At 37.7% G+C, this 25,143-nt stretch overlaps 1 protein-coding gene across 4 annotated transcripts in view; it reads left to right on the top strand.

Moving 5' to 3' along the window:
• Positions 1-25,143, top strand: part of EML4 (EMAP like 4) — a 167,777-nt gene that overhangs the window by 56,521 nt on the left and 86,113 nt on the right. For all 4 annotated transcript variants that reach the window (XR_010129993.1, XM_031007213.3, XM_031007223.3 and 1 more), the window contains one exon: positions 20,803-20,985. Coding sequence is in view for 2 of the 4 variants with exons in the window: in XM_031007213.3 (XP_030863073.2) it covers positions 20,803-20,985 (183 nt within the window). In the remaining 2 variants the exon portion in view is untranslated. The remainder of the gene's footprint in view (positions 1-20,802; positions 20,986-25,143) is intronic.

Genomic DNA, 25,143 nt, shown 5'->3' with positions numbered 1-25,143 from the left:
TAATTGTGCAAAAAATGTGTTACTCATACCTTTATGGTAAAATAATGTATTGGATCTTCCATTGTTCATGCTGTAGACACATTTGTAAGTGGATTAGAAAAATAGTTACCAGTCTTTTCTTGGTATGATAGTCATTTATAGTAGATTGAATCTATTAGATCTTCCAGATACACTTAAATTCTGAGATAAAAATATACATACTCACGTAATTCTTAGCCATGACACTGAAGGGACAGGGATTGGGGAGATGTTGGCCAGAAGACACAAAATTTCAGTTAGATGGGAGGAATAAGTTGAAGAGATCTATTGTAAATCATAGTTTTTACAGTTAATAAAAAAATAAATTATGGGCCGGGCGTGGTGGCTCATGGCTGTAAACCCAGCACTTTGGGAGGCCGAGGCGGGCGGATCATGAGGTCAGGAGATCGAGACCATCCTGGCCAACATGGTGAAACCCTGTCTCTACTAAAAATACAAAATTACTTGGGTGTGATGGTGCATTCCCGTAATCCCAGCCACTCGGGAGCCTGAGGCAGGAGAATCACTTGAACCTGGGAGGCGGAAGTTGCTGTGAGCTGAGATCATGCCATTGCACTCCAGCCTGGGCAACAGAGTAAGACTCTGTCTCAAAACAAAATAAAATAAAATAAATAAAATAAATTACATACTTGAAAACTGCTAAGAGAGTAGATTTTTAAATGTTCTTTCTCCTCATAGAAAAATGCTACGTGAGATAATGCATATGTTAAGTAGTCTGACTTAGCCATTCCACAGTATTTACATGCATCACAGTATCATGTTATACACCATAAATATATACAACTTTTACTTGTCAATTAAAAAGTAAATTTAAAAATGTGAAATGAGGAGATTAAAAAAATAAAAGAACTGCTTACTTCTAGAAATATATATATAAATTTTGATTATAGTAGCAGTATCCCACAAAATTTCCATGAAATTCAACAAAGGGAATCCTCTCAAAAGGAAAGCAAGATTTTGTTGAGCCTTGTACTGAACTTGTTTAATCCAGACTTTTTTCCACTTTCAGTTTTATGTGCATGTGAAATGATGTTCATTCTTTTTCTTTTTTTTTCCCCTTGAGGTAAGATCTCGCTCTGTTGCCCAGCTGGAGTGCAGTGGCACAGTTGTGGCTCACTGCAGCCTTGACCTCCCAGATTCAAGAGATCCTTCCACCCCAGCCCCCACAGCCTGCCCCAAGTAGCTGGCTGAGACTACTGGCATACACCTGGTTTTTTTAATTTTTAATTTTGTACAGATGGGGTTCTCACTGTGTTGCTCATGCTGGTCTCAAGCAATGCTCCCACCTCAGCCCCACAAAGTGCTGGGATTACTGGCATGAACCACTGTGCCCAGCCTCCATTCTTATTTTTTTAAAGAATTACATCCTACCTGCTTTCAAAATTAATATGAGCCTGTTAAGGCTTTTTTTTTTTTTTTTTAAACCACTCCTCTTCCACAAAGAAAAACTTTAAATTTGCTTCTGGTCCAGCAACTCAATTTTGTGTGACATATTGCAATATATATGCCCTTCAAATACAGTTGACCCTTGAACAACACAGGTTTGAACTGTGTGGGTCCACTTATGTAAGGATTTTCTTCTGCCTCTGCCACCCCTAAGGCAGCAAGAACAACCCCGCCCACTTCCTCCTCTGCCTATGCAGCATGCAAACAGCAAAGCTGAAGACTTTTATGAACATCCATTTTCACTTAATGAATAGTGAATATATTTTCTCATGATTTTTTTAACATATCACTTTATAAAACTATAGTATATAATATATATAACATACAAAATATGTGTTAATCAACTGTTTGTTATCAGTAAGGCTTCCGGTCAACCGCAGGCTATTAATAGTTAAGTTTGTAGGGAGTCAAAAATTATACATAGGCCGGGGCACACCTGTAATCCCAACACTTTGGGAGGCCGAGGCGGGCGGATTACTTGAGGTCAGGAGTACAGAAGCAGCCTGGCCAACATGGTGAAACCCCATCTCTACAAAAAATACAAAAAATTAGCTGGACATGGTGTCACGCACCTATAATCCCAGCTACTCAGGAGGCTGAGGCATGAGAATTGCTTGAGCCTGGGAGGACAAAGTTGCAGTGAGCCAAGATTATGCCACTGCACTCCAGCCTGGGTGACAGGGAGAGACTCCGTCTCAAAAAAAAAAAAAAAAAAAAAAAGTATACATGGATTTATATACTTGAAAATTGCTAAGAGAGTAGAAAGAATTCTCCTCATAGAAAAATGAGTGGGTGGTCAGCACCCCTAACCCCTACATTGCTCAAGGATCGACATAGTTTTAGGAATGAAGTTGATGAGTTTTGCTGATACAGCTTGTGGTTGATTGATAGATTTCCTCTGGGTCTTTCTCTGCCTTCTTTTTTATTTGAAATAGGCTAAATCATCATGTTCTTAGAGCTTGTCATTTAAAATTTAGTATTCAATACTTATATCATTTGGAATATAGCTGTAGTCTTATAATTTAGAAGGTATAGCTTTGCTTATAATGTTTTATAGGCCTGCATAGTGAGCTCTTAAAATGGCACTGCTTTAAAAAATTTCTCATCAGTATTTTTCTTTTAACAGAGAAATAACTTGCTCCAGAGACCAGGCTTTCATTCTTTTCTCTTCTGGTAAAAATTGACTGACTTTCTGTGAGCTCTACAATTTTCTGTATATATCTGTCAGGACAAGTGTTGTATTGTACTTTATTTTATTTATTTATTTACCTTCTTCTCTCCCCCACAATGCTTGCTAGGGTTAGGAAACAGTCTTATTTAAATCCTAACAATGCGTGGTATGTATTAATAATTAGAAGGTCACTTAATGTTAAAAATGATTATCAAATAAATAACATATATCTTTGTGTTGTTTTCAGTGTCTCCTGCTAATTCCAATTTAGTCCATTTTTAATTTTCTGATGATTAAATGAAATTTAGTGAGTAAACAAATCAGTAAAATATAGTATCTCTTTCTGCTAATGTATTAGAAACTAAGTTTTAGTAAAACTTTGATTGTGTACCCTAGGTACCTGACTGCAAATGTTACTCATCCTTAAGGATTAAGGTGATCTAGGTGTGGGTTTAGCAGACCTTTGTATTGGAATCTTATGATGATTATAGTAGTAGCTAACATTTATAAAAAGGAAAATTTCACTATTTGTCATTTTTACATGCTGTTTAATTTATCTAATTTAATTTTCTATAACTTTATATGTTAGATGTTCTTAGCTTCATTTTAAAGATGGAGAATCTGAGGCATGAAGAAGTTAAGAAACTTGCCTGGGTATATAGTTACTAAATGATGAAGCCAGTTTTTAAATCCCAGACAGTCTAAATCCAGCACTGTGCTCTTAAGCACCATATGCATATTAAGTAAGTTTTTAGCTTACACATGAACTTTGTATTCCAGGAACAGTTATGTTAGTAAAATATCAAATGGTAGAGAATTTTTTCATAAAGCAAAAGAGTCACCCATTCACCACGAGAGAGAAAAATAAAAGAAATGTGAGTGAGTGAGTTTAGGGCTAAATACATGCAAATACTGAGTTTGTCAGAGGAATCAGGGAGGGAAGTAAAGTAGATTTTTTTTCTTGGATAAGAAGTAAAAGCATTTAGCTCATTTGCTTATAAAAAATAATAAGAGGAAAACTCTAGCAAAATAAATCTAGAGTCTTGGTTGAGGCCCACTAATGCGAGAACATCTAACCTCTTGGTTGGGCTAAATCTCTAAAACTGATAGGAATAACAAAAATATACTTCATTTTGGTCATATCCTGGCAGAGGGGAAAGGAGGGCAGGAAGATAGATAGCCTCAAAATCCAGGTACAAGAAACGAAAGGGGGATATTCAGAGAAAGAAAAAAACCATAAAAAGGAAGAAATACTAGATGGTGAGGGAAGAGGAGAGAGATAACGATCTTTTCTATCATGCAATTATTGGCTAAATTTGCTTCTTCCAGATTTCCCCTCAGCTACACGAAACTTCTAATAAAGGAGGTTCTTATCTTCTAAAGCAACCCCTAGTCCTATGCATGTCACGAAACTAATAAGTGTCTTTTTTTCATTCCCTGTTTTATCCTGTCTTTGCTGCTTATTCTGAAGTACAACCACAACAAATCAACCACTGTTTGGAGAGTTATTGCAATGTGTGATGCTTTGCAGGTGTAGAGGAAAATGAAAAATAGCTTCTTCCCCAGAGGGTTTTACAATCTAGTTAGGAATTTTAAATGTAACTTTATTAAAAGATAATTAACAATATCCTGCAATATTATGAGTTGTGTGGTATATACAATTCCACACTTACCTATTAGCTCAACCTCTTATTTTTTATTTTATTTATTTATTTTTTTGAGACAGAGTCTTTTACTGTTGCACAGGCTAGAGTACAGTGTTGCAATCTTGGCTCACTGTAACCTCCGCCTCCCAGGTTCAAGTGATTCTCCTGCCTCAGCCTCCCAAGTAGCTGGGATTACAGGTGAGTGCCACCATCCCCAGCTAATTTTTTATTTTTAGTAGAGATGGGGTTTTGTCATGTTGGCCAGGCTGGTCTCAAACTCCTGACCTCAGGCGATCCCTCCACCTCAGCCTCCGAAAGTGCTGGGATTACAGGCATGAGCCACCGTGCCCAGCCAGCTCAAGCTCTTTACCAGCTCTTCTCAGCAGGGCACTGTGTCTCCTGCTTTACAGAAAAGTTAGGTAGACAAATATCTTCCTCCTCTCATCATCTTCCCTTCATTCTTAGATAAAGGTATCTCTTCTCAGAAAAGGCTCATTCTTTGTCTTGTTTTTTCTATTTTAGCCCTTCACATCTCTAACGCTGGAGCTCTGCTGCATGTCCTTACGTGTTAGTATAAATAACTCTGTTGGTTCCTTCCCTCAACCCTGTAAATCTATTACTCTTACATTTAAATAAAAACACCACTGTCAGCTTTGCAGACACTCTCTTCACCCCCATCCGGTTAAACCCTTTCCATCTTCAATCAAATTCCTTAAAAGACTGCCTTACCTCCCAGCCTCACTTCAGTGCATTGCAGTTATGCTTCTGTTCCCATGACTCCACTGAAACTTCTCTGGTAAAGATTCCTTAATACTGGCCAAATCAGGTGGACCATTTTTAGTCATTGTCTTTTGATATCTTTGCAGTCTAACATTATGTCTCCTTTCCTGAACCTATGACTAGCTTTCTGACAGTTTTTATTCTGTCTTCTCTGCTGGATAACTTTGGCCCTATTCCTTTCTCACTCCAACTCATCAATTCTCACAACTCCAGTTATCAGATATGTCCTAATAAAGCTCTGAAATGTAATCTCTAATTCAGGCCTCAATCTTTTTTTTTTTTTTTATACTTTAAGTTTTAGGGTACATGTGCACATTGTGCAGGTTAGTTACATATGTATACATGTGCCATGCTGGTGCACTGCATCCACTAACTCGTCATCTAGCATTAGGTATATCTCCCAATGCTATCCCTCCCCCCACCCCACAACAGTCCCCAGAGTGTGATATTCCCCTTCCTGTGTCCATGTGATCTCATTGTTCAATTCCCACCTATGAGTGAGAATATGCGGTGTTTGGTTTTTTGTTCTTGCAATAGTTTACTGAGAATGATGATTTCCAATTTCATCCATGTCCCTACAAAGGACATGAACTCATCATTTTTTATGGCTGCATAGTATTCCATGGTGTATATGTGCCACATTTTCTTAATCCAGTCTATCATTGTTGGACATTTGGGTTGGTTCCAAGTCTTTGCTATTGTGAATAATGCCGCAATAAACATACGTGTGCATGTGTCTTTATAGCAGAATGATTTATAGTCCTTTGGGTATATACCCAGTAATGGGATGGCTGGGTCAAATGGTATTTCCAGTTCTAGATCCCTGAGGAATCGCCACACTGACTTCCACAATGGTTGAACTAGTTTACAGTCCCACCAACAGTGTAAAAGTGTTGCTATTTCTCCACATCCTCTCCAGCACCTGTTGTTTCCTGACTTTTTAATGATCGCCATTCTAACTGGTGTGAGATGGTATGTCATTGTGGTTTTGATTTGCATTTCTCTGATGGCCAGTGATGGTGCGCATTTTTTCATGTGTTTTTTTGGCTGCATAAATGTCTTCTTTTGAGAAGTGTCTGTTCGTGTCCTTTGCCCACTTTTTGATGGGGTTGTTTGTTTTTTTCTTGTAAATTTGTTTGAGTTCATTGTAGATTCTGGATATTAGCCCTTTGTCAGATGAGTAGGTTGCGAAAATTTTCTCCCATTTTGTAGGTTGCCTGTTCACTCCGATGGTAGTTTCTTTTGCTGTGCAGAAGCTCTTTAGTTTAATTAGATCCCATTTGTCAATTTTGTCTTTTGTTGCCATTGCTTTTGGTGTTTTAGACATGAAGTCCTTGCCCATGCCTATGTCCTGAATGGTAATGCCTAGGTTTTCTTCTAGGGTTTTTATGGTTTTAGGTCTAACGTTTAAGTCTTTAATCCATCTTGAATTGATTTTTGTATAAGGTGTAAGGAAGGGATCCAGTTTCAGCTTTCTACATATGGCTAGCCAGTTTTCCCAGCACCATTTATTAAATAGGGAATCCTTTCCCCATTGCTTGTTTTTCTCAGGTTTGTCAAAGATCAGATAGTTGTAGATATGCGGCGTTATTTGTGAGGGCTCTGTTCTGTTCCATTGATCTATATCTCTGTTTTGGTACCAGTACCATGCTGTTTTAGTTACTGTAGTCAGGCCTCTATCTTAAGCCCAAGACCTAGTTATACTTTTGTTATAATGACCTCAAACTCAGCAGATCCAAAACCACACATCTTTCTTCTCCCTCATTCCCCACCCTGTTTTTTTTTCCTTTGTTCTCTATCAGTGAATGTTATAGAACCATTTATTCAGTCATCCAAATAGAAAAACAGGGATCTTCCTGTACTTTTTATCCCCTTATGTAATCAATGACCATATTCCATCAATTCTGTCTTGAGTATCATCTGTTAAAATTATCCCTTTATGGCTGGGCACTGTGGCTCACACCTGTAGTCCCAGCACTTTGGGAGGCCAAGGTGGATGGATCACAAGGTCAGGAGATCGAGACCATCCTGGCTAATATGGTGAAACCCCGTCTCTACTAGATATACAGAAAATTAGCCAGGCGTCGTGGCGGGCACCTGTAGTCCCAGCTACTCAGGAGGCTGAGGTGGGAGAATGGCGTGAACCCGGGAGGCAGAGCTTGCAGTGAGCCGAGATCAAGCCACTGCATTCCAGCCTGGGCAACAGAGTGAGACTCCGTCTCAAAAAAAAAAAAATTATTTATTTCTAATTTCTGGTAGATAAATTTCTGGCAGTAATTTTTTTTTTAATTCTCAGCACTTTGAAAATTTTTTATATACAGTAGTACTCAAATATTTGGATGAATAGGAGTTTTGAAAAAGATTTGACTGTAACAGAAAAGAGAGAAGATGATTCTTAATCATAGAAACAGCTGAGACTGGGTCTCACAAGCTTTTTCCCTGAAATTAGGTTTCGATTTGAGAAGAAAGAAATGGCCAGGGTACATAATATTAGTAATGCACTGCACAAATGGGAGGTGGTGGGAAAAAAAGCCCTATATACTTTGATGTGCAAGAGGACCTTTTTTGTTATATGCTAATTAGAAAGCACTTTGTTACAGAACTTTTTGGCAGCCCTTCTAACCTTAGGAACCTCTAAGCAATCATTTAATTTGGGTCCATTTATTGTAAAGAAGAGTATGGTTGACACCTGAATTATAAAACTACAGCCTTACATTTGTCTGGTGATTAAAGTATAACGGCATACAATCTGCTTTCAAGCCTCTCACCAGTCAATAGCAAGAATTTGAATTCCTTCCTAGCCTGTAATGTTTCAAACACATTATATATTCCCCAACCCACCTCACTCCTGTTAATCTTTCAAGTAACTCCTATACTTTGATGAATCTGTACCAGGTATTAATCAAAAGAGAAGTGCTTTCCTGAGTCTTACTTGTAGAAACACTCTTTTGATGGCTTCTACTTTTCTGTAAAGGCCTTTTTGTTTTGTTTTTGTTTTTGTTTTTTTGAGACGGAGTCTGGCTGTGTCACCCAGGCTGGAGTGCAGTGGCACGATTTCGGCTCACTGCAAGCTCCGCCTACCGAGTTCACGCCATTCTCCTGCCTCAGCCTCCCTAGTAGCTGGGACTACAGGTGCCCGCCACCACGTGCGGCTAATTTTTTTTATTTTTTAGTAGAGATGGGATTTCACCGTGTTAGCCAGGATGGTCTCCATCTGACCTCGTGATCCCCCTGCCTCACCCTCCCAAAGTGCTGGGATTACAGGTGTGAGCCGCTGTGCCTGGCCTGTGAAGGCCTTTTGTAAGTATTAATCTGGATCATTTTGCCTCATTCCAATGTCTTTTATCAGCTTTTGCTGTTAGTTTATCCTTAGCTCAATCTCTTCATGTTCACAGCTCCTCACATTTAGTTTGGTTTAGGTTTCATCCTTTCACAGCAGTTTTTGGTGCATGTGTGTTTATAGCTGTTATGTTGTTAATGTTTTATTTTGAGTTAGTTTAAATTTATAAAGTGCAAATGTAAAGCTTAAAAACAACAAAAAGAGATAAATTGTTTGTTGTTATAGGTTTCTTTTTTTTTTTTTTTTTTTTAATGGAGTCTCACTCTGTCGCCCAGGCTGGAGTGCAGTGGCGCGATCTCAGCTCCCTGCAAGCTCTGCCTCCCAGGTTCACACCATTCTCCTGCCTCAGCCTCCCCAGTAGCTGGGACTATAGGCACCCGCCACCATGCCCAGCCAATTTTTTTTTTATTTTTAGTAGAGATGGGGTTTCACCGTGTTAGCCAGGATGGTCTCAATCTCCTGACCTCATGATCCGCCTGCCTCAGCCTCCCAAAGTGCTGAGATTACAGGCTTGAGCCACCACGCCCAGCCCCTATTATAGGTTTCTTAATACTAGTACTGCAGTTAATATTTTCAAACAACTTGGAAACTTAGTTAAGAAAAATGATTCTCATTGTTAATTATATTCATTAACTTAGCAAAATGTTTATAATAAATCTTAATATCTTAATATTTTGGTTTTAAAAATCAATGAAAGGTGATAATTCCTTTAGTTTTGTTACAATTCATGTGGATTTCATTGTATTTTAAATAAAACAAAAGGAAAAAGGAAATATGACTTGCTACTTTGTATACACATTGTTTATTTTATTTCCTACTAGGAAAAATACTTACTTTGGGGACTTTAAGCTCTAAGCAATAGCACCTTATTGTTAACCAGTTTAAAGAAGATCCGAAAAGTAGTGCCAAAGGGCAACCAAATAATTGTAGTGAATATTTGCGTAGTGCATTAATTCAAGCTTTTCTGCTGCCTAGGGTTTAGCCACTCCTCAAAGCAGCCCAGGTTTTTTGTCTGTATCCTGCCTGCTTTTGCCTGTGTGTTGTGTGCTCACTGTCCTTCAGTTTGTCCCCTTTTATAAAATAGAACACTTTCTTTAGTTCAGAGAGCAAAAGGGCAGGAGAAGAACTATCTTAAGTTTTGCTTGTGCCAACATAGAAGTAGTTTGTGTGGTAGGCCATCTGGACTGAGAGGATTTCCTCAGAATGTAAAGTATGTTGTGAGATTTAGAGAGCTGAGATTTGCTTTGGAACTATCTGGGAAGGTGGTAGGAAAGGTAGACAGAACTGGTTTATATTGCTTACAACATTGGTGGTGGGAATGGAAGACAGCTTGCCTGGTCTCGCTTCAGTGTGGGGTTCCTCTACACTTAAGAATTTCTGACCAGGTAACCTCTCTCTCCATTCTTGTGAGTTCAGACCTGTCTCACAAACTTGTGACAACAGAAGTCTGAGGACTTGGGAATGAATCTAGATTACTTGCTCCCTCCATTAGCCCCCTTCTCCCTGTAAATATGTGTGTCAGTAATGTGATAAACATTTGCCTACACACTTGTATAAAGTACTTAAAACTACTTACTTTATAAACAAATATATTCCTGTTGAGAGGACAGAGTGGGTTTTGCTCAGCTTGTTCTTGTTCTCCGTGAAAAAAGATGGTCATGTATATAAAACAGCAGCTTTTAATGGAAAATAATTTAAAAGTGCCTGTCTTAATAATACATCAGAAATTGTATAATTAAGCTTGACTTTGACTTTTGTGAACTCTAACCAAAAAACGTCATCAAAAACAATTATCTAGGCCGGGCACTGTGGCTCATGCCTTGTAATCCCAACACTTTGGGAGGCCAGGGCGGGTGGATCACTGGAGGCCAGGAGTTCAAGGCCAGCCTGGCCAACGTGGCGAAACCCCATCTCTACTAAAAATACAAAAATTGTGGGTCAGGCATGGTGGCTCATGCCTGTAATCCCAGCACTTTGGGAGGCTGAGGTGGGTGTATCACCTGAGGTCAGCAGTTTGAGACAAGCCTGGCCAACATGGTGAGATCCCGTCTCTATTAAAAGTACAGAAATTAGCCGGGTGTGCTTGCAGGTGCTTGTAATCCCAGCTACTCGGGAGGCTAATGCAGGAGAATTGCTTGAACCCGGGAGGCAGAGGTTGCAGTGAGCCGAGATCGCACCACCGCACTCAGTCTGGGTGACAAGAGCGAAACTCCATCTCAAAAAAAAAAAAAAAAAAGTAGCAGAGCATGGTGGCGTGCACCTGTAATCCCAGCTACTCAGGAGGCTGAGGCGCGAGAATTACTTGAGCCTGGGAGGCAGAGGTTGCAGTGAGCTGAGATCATGCCACCGTACTCCAGCCTGGGCAACAGAGCCAGACTGTGTCTCAAAACAAACAAAACAAAAACACTATACACAGTGTGTGGTATTGTTACTAGTTTCTCATGGTCTTCACTCAACGTTAGCTTCTCTAATCTAACCTAATCTTCTGCCATTACCATTCTAACCTATAAGGGCTGCCCAGTATCTCAGCATAAGTGCTTTAAGAAGGGGAGATCAGAGACTATTTCAAATTTTTTAACAACTTATTTGTTCTTGGGATGATATTATATCTCATATCATGTAACTTTTTGAAATGAAGGACTGTTTTTTTCCTTAGGTTTGTAGATAACTAATCTTAGAGTCATACTATTAGGCCTCAAAACTGTCATAAAGACCATCTAGTATAGTTGTTTTTATGCCACAAAACCCCAGGGTTCTTAGAAATACAACTTCATTTTTGTTTTGGAACTTAATTCACAAAAAATGGATTCATTGTTCTCCAAAGAATAAAGTGAATAAATCAGTTATGTAGACCAGTTATCATATCCCCCATCTACTTTTACAGAAGAGAAACATCACTGAACTTCCCTCCCCCTCCCTAAAAAGTTATACGTGTTTTAATCACGTAGATGTTCCATTATGTGTGAGTGTCTCCCTGTCCTATCCTCTGTCATACAACCATCAGAAGTAACTATTGTCATAAATTTTGTGTATATCATTCCCTTGGTTTTTCAGTAGTTTTATTCTAAACATTGTATTATTTACTTTTGTATGTTTTTGAACTTTATATAAATTTCACCTGACTTGCTCTTTACATTCATTATGTTCCTGAGATTCAAAATGATGTTGCACATCGCCATAGTTTACTTTTACTATTCTGGTATTCTGTTGATTGTTTACCCATTTTACAATTGATAGATATTTAGGTTGTTTCCAATTTGTTTTTATGATGAACTATGCTGCTGTGAATATTCTTGGACATGTCTTTTGATGTATGTATGTCTGCAGGAGTTTCTCTAGAACAGAGACTGGGAGACTGCCTGGGAGGCCACCTGTTTTATAAATGAAGTTTTATTGGAACATAGCCACACCCATTCATATACATATTTCTAGCTGTTTTTGTGTTACAGAGGCGCATCTGAGTAGTTTGCTGCACAGACTGTGTGGTCTGCAAAGCCTAAAATATTTAACTATTTTCCCCTTTACAGAAAAGTTTGTTGACTCCTACTTTAGGTTAGGGTAACACAGTGGAATTGCTGGGTCGTAGGATGTGTGTGTCTTCAGTTTTACTAGATATTGCCAAGGTTGTTTTTCCCCCTAAAGTCATTGAAACAGGTCACTTTCTACCAGTGATGTTTGAGAGCTTGTATCCCTCCATATCTTTGGGAACACTGTATGTTGTCACACTTTACGTTTTTGGCCAGTCTGGTACGCATAAGGTAGTATTTTGGATGGTTTCAATTTTCCTTTCCAAGATTATTAATGAGGTGCTTGAGTCTCATTTTATGTTTGTTGACCATTTATGTTTCCTTTTCTATGAGGTGTTTAGAAAGACTGGCAAAAGCTTTGACTAACTATAGAATTGTTTGTAGTCTCAACCTCCCTGGTCTCAGGTCTTCCTCCCACCTCAGCCTCCTAAGTAGCTGGGACTACAGGTGTGTGCCACCATGTCTGGCTAATTTTTGTATTTTTTGTAGAGACAGGGATGCCGTGTTGCCCAGGCTGGTCTCGAACTCCTGAACTCAAGCAGTCCTCCTCCCTCGGCCTCCTAAAGTGCTGGGATTGTGGGCATGAGCTACCATGCCCAGTCTGGATACTAATTTTTATCATTTATTATGTGTTACAGCTATCTTTTCCATGTTTATGGATTACTTTCTCTCTTTATTATGTCTTTTGGAGACCAAACATCTGAATTCCATTGTAGTTAAGTATCAGTATTTTATGGTTCTTTTTGTATCTTTTTTAGGACCTTCCTGTTTGTAGGATATGAAGACATTTGCAGTTATTTTCTAAAGATTTTATGATTTTGCCTTTAATTCTTTAATCTTCTTGGATTTTATTTTTGTGTGTGGTGGAGATATGGACTTTAATATATGGTTCACCCTTGAATAACATGGGGGTTTGGGGTGCCAACTCCCTCCCTCTCCCGCTCAGTCGAAAATCCACGTATACTTTTGCTTCCCCAAAAACCTGACTACTGGTAGCCTACTATTGACCAGAAGCTTTACTGGTAACAAGTTGATTCACATATTTTTGTGTATTACATATATTATATGCTGTACTCTTGTAATAAAGTAAGCTAGAGAAAAGAAAATGTTATTAAGAAAGTCATAAGGAAAATTCATTTACTATTCATTAAATCAAAATGGATCATCATAAGACCTTCCTCTTTGTCATCTCAGCTACTCAACATGAGTTGAGTAGGTTAAGGAGGAAGAGGAGAGGTTGGCTTGCATTTTCCTGTTAAGTACTTAAGTATGAATAAGTTTTAAAAAGTGATTACTTATTGGTAGCATATAAGTTCAGAGTCAGGAATGATGGTTGTGCCAAAAAACAACCAGTTGTCCACATGGGTGTCTGAGATAGTGACACCTTTGTTTTCTGATAGTTCAGTATACACTTTATTTCATGCACAAAATTATTTTTTAAATACTGTATAAAATTACCTTCGGGACATGTATGTAAGATGTAAGTGAAACATAAATGAATTTTGTAGTTAGACTTGGATCCCCTCCACAAGATATCTCATTATGTATATGCAGGTATTCCAAAATCTGAAAAATTTGAGACCTGAAACACTTCTGGTACCAAGCAATTCAGATAAGGGATACTCAACCTGTAATATGTTTTTAAAATAGAAGAGGTCCTCATTTTAGAGACTTCTCATATAAACAGTTCAAAAAGCTTAGTTATTCAATGTCCCATAATATAGGAAATTAGATTGGAAAGGGAGCATTGCTATGGATAGGCATAGCTAATCCCAACTGCAAAGAGGTAAGGAGAAAAGTAGAAAGAAAGATTAGAAAACCAAAAATGTGGTCTGGTGCAGTGGCTCATGCCTGTAATTCCAGCACTTTGGGAGGCTGAGAGGGGAGGATTGCTTGAGGATGGGAATTCAAGACCAGCTTGGGCAATATTGTGAAACCCATCTCTACAAAAAAGAAAATTAAAAATGTAATTTTTTTTTATTTTTTAATTTTTTATTTTTTGGCAATAGGGTCTTACTCTTTTGCCCAGGGTGGAGTGCAAGGATGCAGTTATAGCTCACTGCAGCCTTGAACTGGGCTCAGACAATTCTACTGCCTCAGCCCCTCAATTACAAGCATGTGCCACCACACCTGGCTAACTTTTAAAAAATTGTTATTTATTTATTTTAAAGACAGGGTCTTGCTCTGTCACGCAGACTTGAGTGCAGTGGCACAATCATGCCTTACTGCAGCCGTGACCTCTTAGGCTCAAGTGATCCTCCTGCCTCAGGACTGGGACTATAGGTGTGTGCTGCCACCCCCTGGCTAATTTTTTTTGTAGAGACAGGGTCACCCTAGGTTGCCCAGGCTGGTCTTGAACTCCTCGGCTCACGCAATCATCCTGCCTCAACGTCTCAAAAGTGCTGAATTATAGGCCTGAGCCATGGTTCTCAATTATTTAATTAGAAGTATAATAGCCTCTAGGGCATCATTTCACCACAGTGCTTGCAGCGTAGTAATTAATATTCTAAATGAAGACTGAGTCACCAAGAAGTGGTTACATTATGATTGTATACCCCCACTAAGAAAACAAGACAGTAAGTATTCTGTTTTAGAAAGATATAAAATCGGTAAAAATCCAAAGGTACTAGAATGTGTAGGCATGTCTTACTCTGATATGATACTGGATTGCCAACTTTTGGATATTTATAATGAAACACAATATACTTACCTTTGCAAAGGTGACACATTTCTCCACATTTCAGAAAAAAATTAACTGTGATTCAGTGTAATAAAAGCATAATGAATAGCTATCATTGTATTCCTTAAACTGTAATATTTCAAACTTGATAAAGTTTACGAAGTCACATGTAAATTTCCTTGTAATTCTAAAAAGAGACTGACTCATGCCGGTAAATAGATTAGACTGACAGTAAGAGGTTTGTGGATCTCCGTTTTCTCTTCATTCTTTACTTTTTTTCTTAACGAGTTCAAAAATGCTTGAGAATTCATTTGTATTTCATATTTTAACCTTCAAAGCTAGAAACTATTTTGAGAAGGGGCAACGATTTTTAAAAACCAGGGGGCAATTACCAAAAAATGTTTAAAGGGAGGGGATTACCATTTTTAGCTTATACTCCTAATCTATAAAAAGGCGGGGGGGTGGGGTGTAAGGAAAATGATCTGATCTACTTGATCAAGAAAAGGGAATGTTAATAGCCCTCAGAAAATATATTCATTTACTGAACAGTTATATCCCTTAGTTTATTGTGAATGAGAATGGGGGCATCTTAGAGATTGGGAGGGAAAAAAAATAAGAGCAAAGTTTTCAAAATGGAAAGAACAAGAGCAATGGATAATATAGTCATCAGAGGAAGGAACTCTGACTCGTTTGCTGTGTGGCCATGGGTAACTCACCTGATGTCTCAGAGTCTTAGTTTACTTATTTATAAAACGATGAGATGGGTTGTTGGACTTCAAGATAGTGTCTGTTCTTGTTTCAGTAATCTGTGATAGAAATTTAAGTTATTTGCGTTCTCCTTTGCTATGTTCCTTATAACACTGGAACACTGTAACTGGAGGAAACTTGTTTTAAGAAGTTAAGCTTCAGAAGCAATGCATTTTACCTTAAAGGGCATAAATTAATACACATTTTTATTGTGAAATTCGAATAATACAGGAATACATACACTAAAAAGCAAAAATTTCTCTGTATTTCCTCTTTTCTAATCTCACCTTCCTAGCCAGAGGTAACCCAGTTACCAGTTTGATGTGTGTACTTCACAACTTCTTTCTGTGTACATTATATATACATATGTGTGTGTGTATATATGTGTTTTTTGTGTTAATTTTTAAAAGTGTGTTTTGGTGTGTGTCTATAAATTATTCAGTACATATTGTTTTGCAGTTTGCTTATTCCACTTAAGTCATCTTGTAGATTTTTCAAATTTTTAGCTTATGCTCTTACTCTGTTATTTTAAATTATTCCATGATATTCTATGGTATGGACATATTACAGCTTATTTAACCTCATCCTTAGACTTTAGGTCATTTCTAATTTTGTGGCAATAATAAACAGTGCAATAAAGAACATCACTATAGGATAGTAACTTACTGAAACCACCCTGTGTTGCCATGCCATGCATTATTTCATCTAATCATCCCAAGCCTGATGTAAGTACCAGTTCACATGAGTAAATTACACTTGAAGAAAGCAGTCACAGAGTTGGTAAATAGCAAACAGATGGCCAGGCGTGGTGGCTCACACCTGTAATCCCAGCACTTTGGGAGGCCAAGGCAGGCAGATAGATCCCTTGAGGTCAGGAGTTTGAGACCAGCCTGACCAACATGGCAAAACTCCATATCTACAAAAAAATAATAATAAAAGTTAGCTGGATGTGGTGGCATGCGCCTCTGTAATCTCCCAGCTACTCCGAGCCTCGGCTAATAGAATCTGAGGCAGGAGAATCTCTTGAACCCATGAGGCGGAGGTTGCAGTGAGATTGCACCACTGCACTCCAGCCTGGTCGACAGAGTGAGTCTCAAAAAAGAAAAAAAAAAAGCAAACAGATAGATGTATTTAGTCAGTGTAATACCAGAGTTAATGCACTATTCTACCACAGCTTTTATTGAATTCTCAAAGAAATTCATGCCCCTGAAAGGGTTAAGAGCCAGGATTTTAGACAGGAAGGAATTAGAGCTATGAGGAACTCTGGTGATCAACTACTATGCTCTGTTACGTTGCCATTGCTTGTTGCCTTGGCTATAGTGACCCTGTAATTGATCATCCAAGTCAGGGAACTTGAGAGTGAAAGAGGGGGCATTATGATAATATTTATAGTGAGATAGGAGACATACTTGTTCTGGAGAAACTGAGATACTTGAACATCTTAACCCTAACATAGGCCATCATCACCTTTCACATGGGTTACTGCAATAGCCTCCTGTCTGTTCTTGTGTTTACTCTTACCCTGTTCCAATCTGTTTCCACACAGCGACCAAAATGATCTTCCTGAAACAAAAAACTGATTAAATCACTCAGTAGTTTAAGCCCCTTGCGTGGCTTTGTGAAAGGATGTATTTGTTTGGTCCTCATGTGATTATTGTTAGAATGCAGCATGGAATAAAATAAAAGGCACGTAAGGTGAGAGTCAAAAGACTTGTCTGTGAGTCTGAGATACCTAGATTAGTTTGGTGACCTTGAGCAAGTTATTTAGTTTGAGCTATTTCCTCCAGTATAAAATATAGATTGTGTGTGTATGTGTGTGTGTTGGGGGGGAGCTGAGGTAATAAATTTGAAAGGCACAATATAAATGCAGGCAATTGTTAACTGTGTATATGTTATGCCCTTTGAAAAATTGTTCTTGTGTCTCACAGTGTCTATCAGGGTTTGGTAGGAATTTTACAAGCTGAACCACCTTTCTTGTCACTATCCAAGTTTCACACAACTTAAACACCTTAGTCATTTTTTAAAAAATCAAAGTTTGTAAAAGTTTGCTGAAGGTAAAAGTTACCAAGCTGGTACTAAAACCTAGCACCCTAACCTTGGCATTATAGCCTGATGATGTAGTAGTTCAGCTGCCTTCCCAGAATAATTAAGCAGGTTATATGTTTACAAAAATCATATAAGCATTTTATCTGTGGTCATAATATAAAGATATAGCTCATCTTTCATGAATTGAGAACATTTTAGAAAAATATATCCATATAGTTTACTGACTTAATCACGGCCTTTGGTTTACAAATAATGGCTTGCAAAAAGTGAATTTATTAGGTTACGTAATTAGCTGGGAGGAATATTGGAGCAGCTCTCAGAATTGAAGGGCCAAGGCTTCAGAGACTATAACTGGAACACAAGGTAGTTAGAACCACCTTTATTTTTGACAGTCCTAGGGTGACATCCTGGTAGCTGGAGAACCCAGGTGGATGGGCTATAACTATCTCTGGGAAATTCAAGAGGGCTTCATTTGGCCTATCCGATATCTCATGACTACTACTCCTGTGGTAGTATTAGATTGAGCCATATTAACTAACTCACTTCCTTCCTCCCTCCCTCTCTCCTTTCCTCCCTCCCTTCCTTCCCTTTTTTCTCTTTTCTTTTCTTTCCTTTTCTTTTCTCTTCTCTTCTCGTCTTGTCTCTTCTCTTCTTTTTTTCTCTTTTCTTTTTTCTTTTCTTTCTGATAGGGTCTTCCGCTGTCACCCAGGTTTAAGTGCAGTGGTGTAATTAAAACTCACTGCATCCTTGAATTAAACCCATCTTTGACTGGGTTTAAGTGAGCCTCCCATTTCACTTTTCTGAGTAGCTGGGACTACAAACACATGCCACCATGCCCGGCTAATTTTTTCCATTTTTGTAGACATGGGTTCTCATTACGTTGCCCAGGCTGGTCTCGAACTCCTGGGATCAAGCGATCCGCCCACCTTTGCCTCCCTAAGTGCTAGGATTACAGTCGTGAGCTGCCTTGTCCAGCTGAAATTTCTAATAGTAATATTTATACAACTGAAAAGGTCATTTTATATGGTTCAGTCTCATAGTATGGGGCGCAGAGGGTAAAGTGAAGCATCATAGATTGACAGCTCTACTAGGACCAAGAAATATGGTGGAGTTTCACAAAAGACAAGAGTGGCTATTCTTCCTGTGAGAAGAAGGAGAATAGGAAAGAATTCTGGGTAGAAAGAATAGTGACCATAGTCTAACATACTTACAAAGAATATAGATCAGCTAGAATTCAGCTAGACCACCGTGGAAGTGAAAAATACTTAAAATATAAAAATTTCTAAGGCGAGAGACTGAATTGTTCTTATCATTCCTTAAGCATCTCAGAGTTGGACACATCTGCATTTAAGTAACAAATGTGCTCAAAGTTTTCAAATTCTAACTTCTGTACTTTGTACATATCCTAGGCACACCCTCCTTAAAACAATCCTATTTAAAGGTGAAGAAATTAATGCTCAAAGAACTTGCCTAAGATTATGTAACTAGTTAATATGGAACCAGAATTTGAAGTCTAGATTAAAGATGAAACCCAACTTTTCCTTCAATATCTACTTCTCAAAGATAAGACTGTCAGTGAAATACCAGTAAAGACAGAAGAGAGTACATGTGTATGCATGGGAGATCTGGTGGTGTATATGATCTTAAATATGAAATATGAATATTGTTTACTGTTCCATAATGTAATGGTGATAGCTTTGGTTTTTAAATGTTGTGGTGGTGGTTTTAAACTTTGAATTAAATTAAGTTCCATAGCATATTATCTCAGTATGGGAAAAAAACAGTACATTCTGCCTTATTGTCTGAATGACTGAAACAGTCATTTAAATGATCTCAGTGTGGTCCAAACAGCTCTTACATTAGAGTCTAAAACCTGCCCTCAGTGTAAGCCAAGGGTGTTTTTAACAGTTATTTCCCTGAATTTTCCTGCTTATACTGAATGAACCAATAGCAATTAATGTTTCTTTTTTTTTTTTTTTTTTTTTTTTTTGAGACGGGGTCTTGCTCTGTTGCCAGGCTGGAGTGCAGTGGCGTGATCTCGGCTCACTGCAACCTTTGCCTCCTGGGTTCAAGCAATTCTCCTGCCTCAGCCTCCCAAGTAGCTGGGACTACAGGCACACGCCACCATGCCCGGCTAATTTTTTGTATTTTAATAGAGACGGGGTTTCACCTTGTTGGCCAGGATGGTCTCGATCTCCTGACCTCATGATCTGCCCGCCTCAGCCTCCCAAAGTGCTGGGATTACAGGCATGAGCCACCGTGCCCAGCCAGCAATTGATGTTTCTATATGTTTGGATTCTTACTGACCCAACAAATACAGTAGTATAGTCTAAAGTTACATAACTTTGCAAGTCCTTTGTAATTGCTGTGGTATAGCTAAGCCTTATTTGAATAGTCTTTCTCTTGTTGCTGTTACATACCTAAGGCAAATATTAAGTATGTACTTCATAAAAACCTTTTTTTAAGAGAGGTTGTGGTGTTAGGTGGAGAGAAGGAGCAGCAAAAGGTCTTTTGTTAATTACATAGCAATACTGACTTCTGTGGGGTGTGGGAGAGTATGATAGTAAAAAGTAAAGTAGTAAAGATGCTTCCTCATCATTGTTGGTTAAGGTGACAGACTGCCTATCTGATACATAAAACCAAACAGGTGATTTATATGCCTTTTCTGTTTTCATAGAGAACTGTGATAATAATGTAATTAAGAAAGGTTAATGCTGTCTTGGAAGTTTCCTGATGTCTACAAGATGATGTATTTAGGGAGCCTTTTTGTGAGAAAACCAATTAAGATGATGTTGTAAAAATAGGGGAAATTTGACCATGGGGACAATTGTTACCATTTTAATGATTTGTGAAGTTTATTAACTTATTTTAAATTCAGATAGCTATAAAAGTCTTTATAGAAGTTAATATGTGTCAACATGATGAGATGTTATGGAGTTTTTTGTTTTGAAATTTTCTTTCTTTTTTTTTTTTTTTTTTTTTTTTTTGAGGCAGACTCTTGCTCTGTTGCCCAGACTAGAGTGCAGTGGTGCAATCTCAGCTCACTGCACCCTCCACCTCCGGGGTTCACGTGATTCTTGTGCCTCAGCCTCCCAGATAGCTGGAATTACAGGAGCGCATCATCATGCCTGGCTAATTTTTTGTGTTGTTAGTAGAGACGGGGTTTCACCATGTCGGCCATGCTGGTCTCCAACTCCTGACCTCAGGTGATCTGCCCGTCTTGGCCCCTCCAAGTGCTGGAAGTACAGGCACGAGCCACTTCACCTAGCCAGAATTTTTCTCATCTTTTGTTAAGTCTTATCTGGGATGGTTTTTCTTATCAGAAATTACTTCTCAAGCAGTTTACTTAAAAATATTCTATATTTTATTTTATTTTATAGATGATAGTATTTCTGCTGCAAGTACTTCTGATGTTCAAGATCGCCTGTCAGCTCTTGAGTCACGAGTTCAGCAACAAGAAGATGAAATCACTGTGCTAAAGGCGGCTTTGGCTGATGTTTTGAGGCGTCTTGCAATCTCTGAAGATCATGTGGCCTCAGTGAAAAAATCAGTCTCAAGTAAAGGTAATTGTGTTGTAAAGTTAAAAAGAGTCTTGCTTTTTACAATATTTTCTTTGAAAGTTGAAGTTGGAAATATAAAACTAGTTTCTTATGTGGATTACTTGTGATTATAGTTTGTTTTCCATTTCGTTTTTTTTAATTCCCAAAAAGTTCTGAAAGTTTATTCTTTATTATTTAAAATAAAGAATTTTTGTGTAATCCACTGATTATACTTACAGGTTTTTTATGTTACAGTATTTGTGTGAAGTTAGTATCTTCCAACTAGATGATAAGTTTACTGAGGGCAGGAACTGAATCATCGTTTTGTGTGTCTCATTTCATATTGAACATAGGTGATAGGCACTCATGTGTTCTTAAAATTCTGTTGTCAATACAGAAACATAATTAAAATCATCATAGTTTAAATAGCTTTATTCTGAACCCTCTGTGGTTGTTAGCAGAAACCTGAAAAAATTAATTTAAGCTCTGAAGCTTACGAGCCCAGTATAATGGGACTTCTAACTTTCCAGTATTGGGAGTTTTCAAGGTTGAGACAAACAGTCATCAAGACCCTGTTGTTCTGAGTTTGGAGCAGATGTAGTGTACCTTTTCCCTTACTTCAACCACCAAGAAAGAATTTATTATTCTTTCACATGAATCAAGATTTGAACATATCATTTGATGTCTCTTACTGATTTATTGGTAGAGTATATGGGGATAGGCATGATTATGCCCATTTTGGCAGTGGGAAAAGTGAGGACATTTATTGGCTTGCCTTCCTACTTCGATAAGTCAATGTAAATTATTAACCTAGGGAGGAGTTTTATATAACTCCCAAATTCTAGCTGAGTAGGAGATAGCCAACCAGCAAATGAGAAGCAGATATAGAAGAAAGATTGTGAATTCAGTTTCTGAATGTTGTTTAGGGTGTATATGGTATGTAGAGTTACATATTGGTAGCTGAATTACATGTGGATCTAGTGCTCATGTTAGTCTTGGCTAGCAGTAAGAATTTGGGAATGTTCCTCTTATGGATGATAGTTGAAGCCATAGAGGATGTAAAATGAGAAGGCAGTCCAGCATAGTTCCACTGGGAGCTCCAACATTTCAGCATAGCACAAAAAGTGATGCACATTGCCAGCTGCTTACAGAGATGTCAAATAAAACAAAGACTGAGAGATGACCATTGGATTTGGCATTTACAGCAATATTAGAAACCTCTCCAAAAGCAATTTTAAGGGAGTAATAGAACTGCAAATCAAATACCAGTATTTTGAGAAGCAGCAATTAAGAGGAATTGTAGAATTGAGAGCAACAAATATAGCCACTCTCAAAAAATTCACTTGAGTGGAAGACGGTGGTAATAGCTAGGAGAGGATGCTATGTTGAAGGCCAGTTTTAATTACTTTTTAAAATTTGTCAAAAATATGTGATAGACTTGAACACAAAGATAGGTTGAGGACAAAAAGGCAGCAGAGAGGAAGACCAATACGGGGAAATGGGGTGGTAATTGATGAGGCAAGTATCCTGAGAATTTGAGAAGGGATCTTTGAGAACCACAACTTCTAGCCCTGATAACTGTGAATATATATCGAGACAATGATAACCTTTAGGTGCAAAGATAGGTCATCAGTGGTAGAAAAAAAGAGAATGCATGTTTGAAATGGTTAAAGCAGAGAATGGAAGACCGTAGACATTTGAAAGAGATGCTGAGAGACCCTGAGGGTATGGAGGCGGGAAACTTATTGTGGAGGAAAGGTGAGTATCATTCTGCCCGGTTTTGTGATTCCCACTCTTTTCCCTCTGAGCCTCATGTACTCTGGGTCTGTGTATTTACAGTGGAGAGTTAGATGGAAGAAAGGATTGATCTTTTTCGTTAGTGACAGTGAGATAAATATGTCAATGACAAAGGATAAGGGACCTGAGGGTTTGGCAAAAGACTTGATAGAAACCACTTTGACTAATAAAGTGTTATATTATGCTTGCTTGCTTGCTTGATTTATTTATTTATTTATTTAGAGAGTCAACTTTGAGGACCGCCAAGATCAAGCCAGAAAAAAATTTTGTTTGGTTATGAATTGATTTTTATAGGAGGATTTTGGATTTTTAGAGTAGGATAAGGAGCTAGATCTGTTAATGTATGTGGGCTTTATAGGGAATATAAGCTTTGTATAGAGAGGGAAGAACAAATCTCCTATATATAATATACAGACTCAGAACCCGAGGGTACATATAAGTATTTTAAAACCTATAATAGAAAATGATAACGATGTTTGATTGCTATTCACATTTTTAAAAGCTTATTTTAAATAGTTTATATTAGTTTTTTTAAACTTTTTTAGGAGACACGGTCTTACTCTGTCACCCAGGCTCACTGTAACCTCAAACTGCTGGGCACAAGTGGTCCTCATTCCTCAGCCTCTGGAGTAGCTAGGACTACAGGTGTACACCACCATGCCCTGCTAAAACCTTTTCTTTTTTTTGTACAGGCGGAATCTCTCTATGTTGCCCAGGCTGGTCTCAAACTCCTGGGCTCAAGTGATCTACCTTGGTCTCCAAAGTCTTTTTAATATGCTGAAAAAACAGTACATTGTAATTTTATGTAAATTGAGAAAAATTTTAAAGATATTTTCTCTCATATTGTATCTACTAAGGTATTTCAGTAAAGAAAATTCTGAAATATTTTAAAGAAATTTAAAAATTGCTTTTTTCCCAGCATATACACAGTATTTTATATGACACATGAGTTATTTAGCACCTACTTGTCAATGTCATGAAATATAAATACAGTTAACTAGCTATAATTACTATTCCCCAGGAACTTATTTTCTGTAAGTTGTCCTTTCTGGTCCTTTTCTAATTATCCTTAGTCATAATTCCTATGTCTCTAAAGTGAGTCTAGGATCAGTTTTGTTAATGGCTCTTTTTCTGGAGCCACAGAACCATCTCTGTGGAACTTTTTCTTTTCACATAACACTAACTCTTAATTCTTTTTAATAACCTTATTAATTAGAGATTTTTTTCCAACTGATTTTTAAATTATACTTCATAATTAACTTTGCTATTTTATAATATGCTAAGATGGTTCATTCTTTGAGTTACTCTGTTACCTGGAACACAGGCAGTCTATGAAATGGATTGATGGGGGTATTGATTATATAATAATTTGAGAAAATAATTATTTCATAGATGAGCATAATTCATGTTAATTACTGTATTTTCCTTTAATGGAAAAATATGTCCAACTAATTATGTTTCCAATAGTGATATTAAGACACTGAGAGAAATACATATGTAAAGTTTCATAATGTTATTGGCAACTCTGAACAGCTTTATCTTGGAGTTTATGTATAGCATATCATTGAAAGCAATTGGAATTGAAGTGACTCTTCACTATTGACATTTGTGTACAGCCTAAAATAGATCATCTCAGTTTTGATATTAAACAGGATTAATAAATTAGTGGTAAGAAAATTTGGAATAAACATTTTAAGCAAAGTATTTTCAAATAAATGAAGTTTTTCATAACATTAAAAATGAAATTATCTTGTAGGGATTTGTATTTTTTCTTTAATTAAAAAGTAAAGTCATTTTTTATACTATAGACAGTTTTATGTGTGATTTTTTTTTTAGCCCCTGTGAAATTAGAATTTATAGTATCGAGTATCACATAATTTATTGACAGGAAAATGATCATTATCATCTTAAGGTGTTTACATTTTCTAGAGGGGTTTTCTTTTTTTTTTTTTCATGGGAGTGCCTTTAATTAATGTTGAATAAGTGGATAAAATAAGATTATAATATTCTACAGTATCATTTATTTTTCATTTTTTTTTATTCTTCCTTTTTTTTATTTTATTTTTATTTTTTATTGATCATTCTTGGGTGTTTCTCGCAGAGGGGGATTTGGCAGGGTCACAGGACAATAGTGGAGGGAAGGTCAGCAGATAAACAAGTGAACAAAGTTCTCTGGTTTTCCTAGGCAGAGGACCCTGCGGCCTTCCGCAGTGTTTGTGTCCCTGGGTACTTGAGATTAGGGAGTGGTGATGACTCTTAACGAGCATGCTGCCTTCAAGCATCTGTTTAACAAAGCACATCTTGCACCGCCCTTAATCCATTCAACCCTGAGTGGATACAGCACATGTTTCAGAGAGCACAGGGTTGGGGGTAAGGTCACAGATC

Source organism: Gorilla gorilla, chromosome 12, assembly GCF_029281585.2.
Source record: "Gorilla gorilla gorilla isolate KB3781 chromosome 12, NHGRI_mGorGor1-v2.1_pri, whole genome shotgun sequence".
In the NCBI taxonomy this organism is placed as follows: Eukaryota; Metazoa; Chordata; class Mammalia; order Primates; family Hominidae; genus Gorilla; species Gorilla gorilla.
The sequence above is the reverse complement of the archived record's forward strand: the minus strand, read 5'-3'. Positions and strand labels throughout refer to the sequence as shown.